The sequence below is a fragment of the Protobothrops mucrosquamatus genome, unplaced genomic scaffold, assembly GCF_001527695.2.
Source record: "Protobothrops mucrosquamatus isolate PMUCROS unplaced genomic scaffold, P.Mucros_1.0 scaffold2985, whole genome shotgun sequence".
Lineage (NCBI taxonomy): Eukaryota > Metazoa > Chordata > Lepidosauria > Squamata > Viperidae > Protobothrops > Protobothrops mucrosquamatus.
Window position 1 is genome coordinate 45,315 of NW_015389005.1, and position 12,633 is coordinate 57,947.

Here is a 12,633-nt window from a genome sequence, read left to right on the forward strand (position 1 = left end):
GCAGTATATTTGTAATTCTAAAACAGTGGTTCTCAACCTTTTTAATGCCGCGACCCCAACCGGTCGTAAGTCGAGGACTAAACTGGTCATAAGTCGAGGACTAAACTGGTCGTAAATCGAGGTCTAAACCGGTCGTAAGTCGAGGACTACCCTGCCCGGGAGCGCCGCGCATGCGTGGTTCCGCCCCCTGCGCCGGCCAAGGCATAGCTGGCAAGCAGCAGAGACGGAGCAGGCCGACCACCAGCTGGCCCAGCCCAAGGGAGGTAAGGCACCCGCCGGAAAAGGGGAAAAAAATGGCGGACAAAAAAAATGGCGGACAGCCTTGCTTGGCGACCCCCATGAAATGGTCGATCGACCCCAAATGGGGTCCCGACCCACAGGTTGAGAACCACTGTTCTAAAACCAGAGCACGTAGTGGATTGCTAGAATTTTGAATCTCATACCTATTTAAATGGTTAAATGGTACTATGTCACCAATATAGCTGTTTTATGAGTTTCTTCAGTGCAATGACACGAATATGTTGACCTATTGGCAAAACATGGGGAAAACGACCTGAGTTTGAGGAATACACATACAGCTCATAAGATCAGAAGGGAACTTTTAAAATATAAAATTATATATGCATGTGGTTCAAATATTTCTATTCATGCATAACCATAAATAGGCATATCTGGTTTCCATCAGATATATGTTTAAAGACCAAGAGGATTAGTGAATATTTAAATGTGACGAAAGAATCTGAATGCTGAATAGACAACACCTCTTCTTGGTAATTGCCTCCGCCCTGTGGAACATCCTCCTGAGATCCAGCAGACCCCACCCTCCTGGCCTCCTGTCAGCCCTTTGAGGTTCAGCATATTAGAAAACCCAAGTTATGAATATTAGTATCATTATTAGATTGTTACAGTAACAATCTTGTAAATCTGAATACTCTTCCTCCCCCTCTCCCTTTATATTTGTGAGAATTAGGATGGAAAGTCCGAGACATTTTCTCAAATTTTATTTCTCCCCTAGCCTCAGATTTCTTTTATCTGGCTACTAGCTTGGTTGCTGCTCTTCCTCTCGTCCCTGAAGGCTATTCTTGCAGCCTACAAAAAAAAGTTTCTGAAAAGGTGTCAAGGCCAATCTTTCCCCACAAACCTTGTGTTAGTGTAAGGCTGGAAGCCAGGGAAACTCTACAAATTGTTTGGGTATGTGGGGATGTGTTGTGTTTAGGATGCCAGGGAGTAAATATGAGTAATTTTGCTTGCACTTATTCTATAAAACACTTTAGGGAATGAATTGAACATGTGTACACTTTCTTGACTTATTTTTCTTTTACAAGAACTACCCCTTACTGAAGGTAAGAGACATTTTTTCTAAGATTGGTGCGAATAGGATGGTGCCCCAATGAAACACTTCTTGGCAGATACACTTGGCTAGTATAAGCTGCATCAGGGATTTGGGACCCCCTGGTGAACAGAATCGTAACGTCCTATCTGAAAAATCTATCTGAATCCCATCTTGTATGGAGATGCTTTTGCAGTGTGCAGAGCATGATTGGGCTCCCAGATTAAGTCATAATTAGTTTGTAGGGAGATAAAATAGCCCCCCTTCAAAACACCAACAAAATTTTAGATTCCGATATATACCCAAGAGGTGCTTATCTGCAACTACAGACAGTACTAGTTTTTCCTCAACAAAGTCTGCTTCCCTGTCAAGGTAAGGTCACAATCAAAACAAGACCATTCAGAAGTCTTGTCCTTCCTTGAGGGCAGCACCTTGAAGAGTGGAAGAAATACTTTCCATTGTTAACGTGATAAATGAGCACTTTAAAATTTACAAATATGTACTGAATTAAAATCAAGGAATATATAAATTTTAGATAAAATTATCACAGCTGTGGTGGTCCATACAAAACCCAAAATTAATAAGACCAACTAAAATGCACAAATGTGTACAAGCTCTGAATTATTCCAAACTCTTCAGCAGGAGGACATTTTAAAAATAAGGGATTGAGAAAAAGCAAGAAAGTCTTAACATTTGGTGAGATTGTTCATCCACAAAGTGAGTGGTTTCAAATCAATTTTAAGACAGAGATTGTAGAGTAATATCTTAATAATGGTACAATTGTACTATTGTAGATCTATCTACCATTTTGGGATAAAGAAAATAGTCTCACATTTCTGCTGTAATACAATTAGAATTTTGTATGTGCACTGTCTCTGTATATGTGTGAACGTAACTATGTGTGTGTGTCTATGTTGGAATATGGTAAGAGTTAGCCTGATGTGAATTTTGCAGTTCAAAAATTCTGCTACTTTTATCTGTTTAATTGTTTAAAAAAATGTTTTTCGACATTCAAGCACTCACATTTTCACTTCCATTTTTTATCCCAGTTTCAAAGGGCTCTCACTGGTCCCCATTCATATCACTACGATAGTTCTTTTCACAGAAAAGAATCCCAAAACATTCATGAACCTTATAATTTGTTTCATTTTTGCATACTGAATATTTTTCTGTACTATACTTCTTTTAAGTATTTTATTAACCCTGTACTTATTTAAATAGAATGCCCATTATTAGTTTATGAAGATACTAGATTTATATTTAAATTTGAATAAAAAGTCAAATTATACTGATATTTTAAAAACTGATGTACAATACCCATTATTAGATATACTTTGTACAAGAAATTAAGGATTCAACATCTTGAATTTCACAGAACAAAAGGTACTTTATAAGAGAGCTGTCTTAATGTAATTTAAAATGCAAATGCTTTGGTTGAATAGAGTCTGCAAATGAATCCAGATTTCTTCAAGTTGGTTTGACAGCTTGGATACTTCTGCCAACAAAGTAGGCTCGGAACAAATGATTTTAAAATGCAACTAAAAAAAAACAAAAAAAACGTAAGTTCATTTAAATGGCATTAACAGGATACAAATAAGCAAATTGATCTAGCTATTTGAGAAAGCTATTACATCACTGTGCCTGTATTAGCTAATAAACTTGTCAGCTCTCCTCAAGAGGATGCAAATCTTTCATAAATCATATTAAAATCTAAGCATGTCCCATTTACCTATCAAGGAGCATTAATGCATATAACAAGGCATCTGGCAAGTAGCAGTACTGCAGATAATGCTAAATGCTATTTAAAATTGCTCAATCCTTGTTTATAATAATGAAAATTGTAACATAAAAGGGCTCTGCACTAAACACAATAGTTACAGTTTATGCCTGGGCATGGGATGGAAATGACACTGGCTGCTCTGATAGTACTTGGACAGCAATGGGATTCTGTTGCTTACCCTAAAACAGAGGTTCCCAACCTTTTAGAAACCAGGGACTGGTTCTGTGGAGAAGTTTTTCCGCGGACCAGAGGGTGCATGGTTTTATGTGCTGCCTGCATCTTGCGGATGGGGCTTTGCTTTTTTGTGCAGACCGGTTGCTGGCATGCCACCGGCTGGTACTGGTCCATGGACCAGGAGTTGGGGACCCCTGCCCTAAAAGATCTCTCAGCAGCATCTGATACAGCGACTATATTATCCTTTTTTATTGTTTGCAAGGGTTGTGTATTAGAGGCACTATTCTGCAATGGTTCCATTCCTTCCTAAATAGGTGGTTCCATTTAGAATTTTTGGGGAAGAGGTCAGGCCATTGGGCACGTCAATATATGATGCTGACGGCTTGACCTTCTCCTTCACAGAATTTAACATTAATCTTTGGGAAAGGTTTTCTCTTGATGTGAAGTGAGGTGTTATCAATATGGTAAACATCCAGTTGCATGTCTACCCCAGAAGTTTTGGCCTTGGGTCTGAGAGTTGTGAGAACTGGATGAAGCGGAACAGACTGACAAAATCACAGCGAGAAAGAATTGCTGTCAGTATGGTAGCCCTTAGATACCATAGATATGCTATCTGTTGTTCTTGATGGGGTTGTACTTCTCGTGAAGGAGTAGGTGTGCAGTCTGGGGCACGGGGTGTTCTCTTGGATTTGTGGCTTCCACTAAAGCAATACACGAAGGCTATTTCCACGAGAACCTTCAAACAGCTTCAGCTTGTCCTATAATTGTGACCTTTCTGGGTTCAGGAAGTACTGAATAAAGTGGGTCATGCTTTTGTTACCTTTTGGTTAGACTACTTCAATTCATTCAACAAAGGGCTGCCTTTGAAGACAACTTGGAAACTACAGCAACATTGATTGTCATTAGCCTTTTGGAACTACATCAAGCTGATCTTTGTTCAAAGTTTTCATGACTTTTTCTAACTACTGTTGTGACCATTTGCTTGAGATGGAATCTGAAACAGCTGGGAGAGACAAATTGCACTCCCCTCTTGAGAAATCAGGGGGCAGAAGTTTGGAAGATGCAAAAAGATAAAAAAAGTAGCAAGTCTCTCAGGTCAGGATGGCCCGATCCTGCTAACATTTAAGACACATGTACAAATGGTTTCTTCTGCAAGGCCTCTGATGTAGAAATATCCATTAGATGGACGGCATTGGTAGAAATTTCACCAATGCCATCCACCAAGCTTACACATCGATTTTATTTTTATAACTGTAAACTGCCTGCAGTCTTGTGAATAAGCAATGTACAAATGAGTTTATAAAAATAAAATATATATATATGTGGAAAACATTATTGGGGAAAAAAGGAAAAGGCCAGATCTTAATAACTTTAATTTAAACTATTTGCATTTTTAATTATTAGCTACCCAGAATGATCTATTATATGAAAATGCTATATAAGTATTGTGCATAAATAAATAAAATCCCTATTTTTTCTTCTTCTTCAAACACTTCCCAGGAAAGTGAAAGTTGTATATTCAAAGATGTATTTACCTTTAGAAACAAGGCAAGGTATGCCTGAGCTAGTTCAAAGTCACACTTTGTATTCAGCATTGCTTCAATCATTCTTAGGAAACTCTGCATCACCTCAATAGAGCCACCACCATCTGGTGACAAGCCTCTCAGTTCTGTCTCAATATTAGATGGTCCCATGTCTTTCAGAATATCCAATGGAGACTTATCTGTAAAAACATTAAACAATGGTGAAAAGTATAGAACATATTCTAGATAGAATAGAATAGAGCTGGAAGGGACCTTGGAGGTCTTCTAGTCCAGCCCTCTGCTCAAGCAGGAGAACCTATATCGTCTGAGACAAGTGATTGTCTAGCCTCCTCTTAAAAATCGCCAGTGATGGAACGCCCACAATTTTATTTTAGATATCACAGAAACCCTATCATATTTAATTTTAATTTGTGGTTTTGCTTCTCTCCCAGAACACTTACTTCATCTGGATTAGTTTTCACATTGTTTTTGCAAGAAAAATAAATAAAAATCCTATTTCCAAGAAGCAAGCCATTCCAAAAGTCTTAAGTTTTGGGGGGAAGGGGTGTAGGACATAATACAGAGAACACATCTACCTACACAAAATTAACAATGAAAAAGTCATATTTATTTCTCTAGAGTCTAGACACTATTTGATAATCTGTCAATGGGAAAACACAACACCAAGGGGCCTCTAGGGCTGAGTAGCACCTCTTGTCACCCTTAGTTACCACACACACACAGATTGTGTTCTAGGTCATTATCTGAAATGCATGATCTATGCAGATTTCTCACATTCCTATCCAAAACTTTCTCTCACTGGCATATTCAGTCCCATCCCTTCTTGTATTTTTCAAGCCAATGTACTTTTCGCCCCCAGGGTATGTGAGGGAGCCATCATATGTAGGTGTTTATTACAAGTCCATTGATAGTCTAAACAATGTACTTATGGTTGTTTCATTTCTGATCTGGTATTCATGTCTGTCTGGGATATGAACTGCAGTCTCACAATACATAGAATGATGGGTAGATAGATGAACAGACAGGTAGATATGAAGTTGCAAAGGAGTATGGCCATATGGTACCAAAATTATTGATATACATTTACACAATAAGACATTGCACTGGCACATAACAAATGCTCATAATTATGTAAGCATCATCAGAATGATATACAGTAGTAGAATAAAAAGGACTCAACATGGTGCAATATAATAATGACACTAGTTAATTAAAATATATTAATTAAATGCCACTTGCAAATATAATACTTTCCTTCTACATTTTTGTATCAATATAGAGTTATTTATTGGCCAAGTATGATTGGACACACAGGGAATTTATCTCCAGTGTGTAAGCTCTCAGAGTTAGAACTACCATCAAGTACACTGTCATTTCATATAAAAACTTACAGTTGCTACTTTTTAATGCTTCTTCAAGCTGCAAGTGGAACTCAGATTTTTGAGCCAATATTCCAAGATTTACCACTTTTGACTGGAATTTAAAAAAAACACCACATTACTTATAAGTACATTTAAGGGTAAAAATATGTTGATGGAATGTTTAAAAACATAAGTTAGAAATCACCACAAAGCAGTTCCTACAGATGAATAATTTTTCCTCCTTCTGCTCAAGTGTTACCCCTCCCATATTCAGAACAGATTTTGAGAGTTAAGTATGAGGAAGGGCAAGAATCCACAACAATAGAAGAGCTCAGCTTTGGGGGCACTACAATGATATGAATGAATTATGCTAAAGTTATCGTGGAACCAGCCCTCTTTACTGTTGTAATTCATTAACATAATATTAGTGGTTGGCTTCTATCTCATCATCACTATTCTGAAGAAAAATATATAGATTATAGGGCAAGGGAAAGGTCAAGGAAATTTACCACTGACAAAGGACTCAAATGGAGCATAAAACATCTGCTTTAAATATTAGCCCCACTTTTAATATTCAAAAATTATGCTGTTAACATATACTAAAGGTACAAGAGACTAGAACTGAAAAAATACAGGATGCACCAAGATCAGGTGCATCTAGCACTTAAACCTCACATGGCTAACAGAAAGATATGATTAAGTTTATACCCGAAATAGTTCTGTGACACTTAGGAACTCTGAGGAAAAAAGGCAAAAAAGTTTTTGTACAATCAATTCTCTTTTTACCTGCTGTCCATCACTTTCATGCTCAACAGAAGCAAACTGTGGTATAAGACCAGGAAGAGTGGGAATGAAGAATGGTGCAGATTTTGGTACTTTTGGTGGCTCTTTGGGCTTATTCTTTTGCTGTGAATGGGAATTATCACATTATCATTGTCACATCTTTATGGAAATCCAATATTCACAATCATACTATTATTACTTATATTAACAAGCGAAGTTATTAACTTCCTTGCTATTAAAAACACTGAAAACCCATCTAAAATATTACACACAGAATAATCATAAATCAAAACGAGTTATCAGTATTTTGGAACTGTTACTATTACATTTGCAAAAATATTATGATTTAGTGAAGTGTATGAATACAAGAAGGTATTTAATTCTGCTTCACTATGTCAGTTAAATATTTTTTTAATTGCACTGGCACATTATCTCATGCCTGACTGTGTGGCTGAGACAAAACAGTATTCCTGTGGCAAATAATGCTTTCTTAATAGGTATTCTATCTTTTCTGTTTTGGGGAAAAGGGTATTTTTTGGGTCCAACTCTATATATGATTACATTTGAGGGATATTACTAGTTTGTAAATGAAAATACTGTAGGATAATTTGATGTCTACTTTCTGATATACCCAGTATAGAATTTTTGTAAACTTAAAACTTGAATGTTCTCCTAACCGATTATTCTGAAGACAGTTTATTAAAATAACTGTCTTACAGTAATAGAAACAACTCCTAGTAACTTTATATACAAGTCATGAAATGGGTACCTTAATAATATCTAAACTGAGCAAGTTTTTCCATCTAGATTCTGGCAGCAAAGAAAGAGTCACAATTGTTTCTCCCAGCTGTTGTGGAGATTCATATTGTATCATTTCATCATTTGTTTCATCCTCTTCTGTAACATCTTCAACTTTCAATTGTAAAAGAAAAGCATATATTACCAAACACCAATTCAGACAATGGCTAAGAATGTATATTCTAATCTTTACTACAACATAACAAAAGTCTTATCTGAAATTCATCATTTGCGGCTAAAATTAATTGGATAAGACTTACTTTGCCAGGGGTTGTAGATCTACACAAACGATATGCCTGGTTGTCCAGTTCTATCCCATTATCACTATTTTCACCAATACACCTAGATGTGTGGAAGTCAATTCCCAGAATTCCCCAGCCAGCCATGCTGGATGGGAAATTCTGGGAATTGATTCCCACAGCTCTTGAAGTTGTTGACATTGAGAAATACTGTCTTATATCAATGAATTTTAGATTATAAGATCTTGGCTTTGCACTGTAATAATTTATTAAATATTTTAAATCAGTGCTTGGCTATCAATTTTTGACAACCTTTTAATCTGATAATTTTAATTAGTGTAATTACAAAATTTTTACATTGTTATTTGCTCTATTCTACTTGAAAGGGAAAGATTAAAATAATAAAACAGAACCCAATCTTTAATTAAGCCCACTGCAATTCAAGCTAAGAAACATGCTAAGGCTTACTATTGTTGACTACTTCCTAAATAAGATTTCAAATGCAGCATTCACTATTTTCCAGTGAATATATTGTTTTACTAAACAAAAACTTTTAGTAGAGTCAAGTTTTTGCTGTTGTAAAAAGTTTAAGCTAACAATTTACCTAGATCCTGCTATCAAAATAGATAGAAATACAGTATATATGTCCCAAATTACATTAATGTGATTTTTCAACAAGAAATTCCAAAATATTGTATATTTTGTTAATGTGATTCTCTGAAATTATTTCAAGGCCTCTCTCTACATGCATTACTACCTTCAGTTGAACAGGTACCAGGAAGTGTTACAACAGAAGGCTCATAATCAGATGGAAGAGGGCGCAAGGAAACAAGTGAAAACAGGGAACGGTTAGACCTAAAAAGAAAATTTAAAAAGCAATAAATAATAATGATAATGATAATAAAAATAGTACATTGCAAAAGGCAGCTTTACTTGGAACAGATATCCTGTGACAATATCTTTAACACCACCAAGCAACACCATCTCTTTATCACAGGTCCTTGGGAAGGACTTGATAGATAGCTAAAAATGCCAAATCAAATCTAAACATCTGGCTATTATGGCTGATGAATAATAATACCACAAGGAGCTGGTTAAAGATCAGTATTGTTAAAGAAAAAACTCTTAGGCTTTACTTTAGCAGCCTAAGTACAAGCTTTGCCAACTAATTGCATGAAACTTAAAATTGCAAATTTAGTCTAAATTTCTAACAAATAAACTACAATATTAAATCAGTATACTGACCATCTTTCAAAAACCCTGGACAGATACTAGATGCACCAAAATAAATAAATAAATAAATAAATAAATAATAAATAAATAATAAATAAATAAATAAATAAAGTCTATACTCCAGATATTTCTTAAAGATGAAAGCCTTTACATTTCAGTTACATTAGGAAAATGGTCCTACCATACTTATCTGATTAGTAGCAACCTTGCACACTAGAAAGCACTTTTTAAAAGGGAGAAATCATCACATAATTGTAATTGTAACATGGAACAGTCCACAGAATAGAAATAGTCAAATCGTTTAAAAACAGAATTGCAAACTAATTTAATCTGATAATGATGAACTTACCACAAGTAAATTCCAAGGTCATCTACATGACAGGAAGCAAGGAAGTCTCCAGTAGGAGACATAGTAATGCTTACTGCTGCTGAATCTAGTAGGAAACAATCAACCAGGCTGCAAAATAATAAAAAAAATATCCATTCACATAGTAGATAATGCATGAAAATAAATCTGTTCTTTTTTTCCCCACTTTCAGACAAATGCTGTCTTTCAAAGCTGTTCATATCAATATTAAAAAAAAGAACAGGCCCTGAACACACACACACACACACCAAATTCAACCCACTCTCCCCTTTTCTTTTGCAGTGTTTCTCAACCTTGACAATTTTAAGGCATGTGGACTTCAACTCCCAGAATTCCACAGCCAGCATTGCTGGCTGTGGAATTCTGGGAGTTGAAGTCCTCATGCCTTAAAATTGTCAAGGTTGAGAAACACTGAGCTACCGAATCTGAGATGGAGGATGATGTCTATCTGGAATAGATATGGATGGCTTGCTGTAAAAAGAGAGGGAAAGTTTATTTTCTGGGAACTCTGCCAACAGCCCAGAGCTACATTAAGCAGTAAGATCTACTTCCTCCTTCCTAAACCACATCCCCAATTTGGCTCAATGTTTGCCTAAATAAAAGTTTGTCATGAATAAAATACAACTATAAAAGGATTCAGGGATGACTTTGCCAATCTAAGGTTGTTCAAACGTCTCCCCAATTTGTTTCCATTTGTACTGCCGATAGCTGAATTTTAACGAAATAACAGATTTAGTAGAGGGATATTTGGTATATCTAACCAAGACCTTTGAGAGTTAAGTAAGCAAGCAAATATCCATATTCTCTCACCATCTTTTTTCATGCTCAAAAAAAAAAGATCATTACGAAAGATTTCACACCTTCTTTAAAATTTAACCTTTCAAAATTTATACTTTTCTTCATAAATCATTGCTTTCATTTAGTTTCATATTAAAATCACTTTCTAAATATAAGCATCTATCATTCCAATATTAGCTATCTGATGTCTTTTGAGAACTGTCTAGTTTAAAAATCATCCTTCTCATGTCGGTTCTAGACTCAAAATGCTAAACAAGAATATATGGTAGCCTAAGAGAAACCTGCAGTGTTAGTCTAACTGTAGCATTTATTTTATTTTATTTGTGATCTGAACTTGTGTCTTCTAAATGTGATTTGTCTTGCTTCTTATATTTGATTTTCCTTTAATCATTTGTGTTTTGTTTGTGTGTTGCATAGTTTCCAGAAAGGATAATTCCTTTTTGCTAAGGATAACTTAATTTAGCCTTGAAGATTAATTGTATATTTGCTTTGTACCAAGTGTCCTTGGTGAACCTGTATTGTATTTTTTCTTATTCTTTTTTTTTCTTATTCAACAGTTGTTCCTTTTTATTAGTTTAGAATATAAAATACAAAAATACAAAGCAAATAATAGGAAAAGCAGGGGAGGGAAAAGGGAAGAGAAAAGTGTAGAGAAGGGAAAAAGAAAGAAAAGGCATTGACTTCTGACTCCCTTTGGTTCAGTAGAATAAGTAACCTCGAACCTCAACTTTAATAATAATAACAACAACAATAAAGTTGGAAAGGACCTTAGAGGTCATCTAGTCCAACCCCCTGCTCAGGCAGGAAACCCTATACCATTTCAAACAAATGGCTATCCAGTGGTTCACTGATGGAGTTAACAAAGATGGCTAAATTGACTGCTTTGATAAAAGAAAAAAAAACACAAGTACTTTTTATTCCAAACAATACCTATAAAACTTGAGAAATTTTTTTTTTAAGATCTAAATTCATTAATCTTGAAATTTATTTGGCAAGGAAAGACAGCTAGAATTAAAATTAAAACATTACAAGATGCCAAGGAAAATGGAGGTCTTGGTTTACCAGAGTGGGTTTTATATTATCAAGCATCTGCATTAACATGGGTAAAAGAATGGATAACTCTTAGAAACAAAAGGTTGTTATATCTGGAAGGGCACGATTTACAATTGGGGTGGCTACGGGAAAAATAAAATTCATAAATACTTTCTAAATCACTATATATGAAATGCATTATTAGCATGGGAAAAAATAAAATGTAAAATATATTTGAAAATTCCAGGGTGGCTGTCAACAATGGAAGCATTTGCACAACCAAATTTAGTGGACTTTGAAAAAATCTGGACATAATAGAGATATTCTAAACTCTGAAGGGAATTTAAAATCTAAACAAGAAACGGAAAATCAGGGTATCAATTTATCATAGTGGGCACATTTACAAATGCAAGGTAGATATGATAAAGATGTTAAACTGTATGGATTTTATAAGGAACAAACTGTGTTTGATAAGACATTGTTAACTTCTGATGAGAAACTAATTAAGAAAATGTATAAGTTTCTATTAACTTTGAAAATGGAAAGCGAACAAGTTAAAGAAACAATGATAAGATGGGCGAAAATTTTTTGGATACAGTATAGAATTAGAAAAACGGCAAAATCTATGGGAAAGAAATTATAAACTGACAATGTCAACTTCCTACAAAGAAAATTTATATAAAATGTTTTATAGATGCCACTTGCCATCAGCAAGACTAGCAAAAATGTTCAAAAACATGTCAGATAGATGTTGGAAATGTAAACATAAGTCAGGCACTTATTATCATGTGTAGTGGACATGTGACAAAGTAAAGAGTTATTGAAAAAAGATACATACTTGGCTAGAAAAGATGTTGGGAGAACACGTAGATTTTAAACCTAAACGTTTTTTTATTAGGTATAGTGCCAGAAAAAACTGATAAACAAAGTGTATATTTGATTTTGCATGTTACAACAGCGGCAAGAATTATACTTGTGCAATATTAGAAAAATGAAGGAATACCACCAGATGAAGAAATAATTAAAAAAATACTAGAATGCGCAGAGATGGATAGACTGACTATGAGACTGAAAGAAAAAGAAGAAATGGAATATTACCAAACTTGAGACTTATTTTATCAATGGCTAGAGGAAAGAATAAAGGATTAGGAATTAAGTATGTATTAGCGAATGTAAACTCAGACAGCATGTTTG

The 12,633-nt window shown here is 35.1% G+C and overlaps 1 protein-coding gene across 1 annotated transcript in view; it reads right to left on the bottom strand.

Annotated features, from left to right (window-relative positions):
• Positions 1 to 2,697: 2,697 nt before the first annotated feature.
• Positions 2,698 to 12,633, bottom strand: part of WDR36 (WD repeat domain 36) — a 33,665-nt gene continuing 23,729 nt past the window's right edge. Inside the window, exons 17-23 of the mRNA XM_015826161.1 lie at positions 9,592 to 9,699; positions 8,767 to 8,864; positions 7,742 to 7,884; positions 6,976 to 7,095; positions 6,220 to 6,301; positions 4,820 to 5,007; positions 2,698 to 2,868 (exon numbers count right to left, since the gene is read on the bottom strand). Of these exons, the coding sequence (XP_015681647.1) occupies positions 2,719 to 2,868; positions 4,820 to 5,007; positions 6,220 to 6,301; positions 6,976 to 7,095; positions 7,742 to 7,884; positions 8,767 to 8,864; positions 9,592 to 9,699 (889 nt within the window). The 3' untranslated portion in view covers positions 2,698 to 2,718. The remainder of the gene's footprint in view (positions 2,869 to 4,819; positions 5,008 to 6,219; positions 6,302 to 6,975; positions 7,096 to 7,741; positions 7,885 to 8,766; positions 8,865 to 9,591; positions 9,700 to 12,633) is intronic.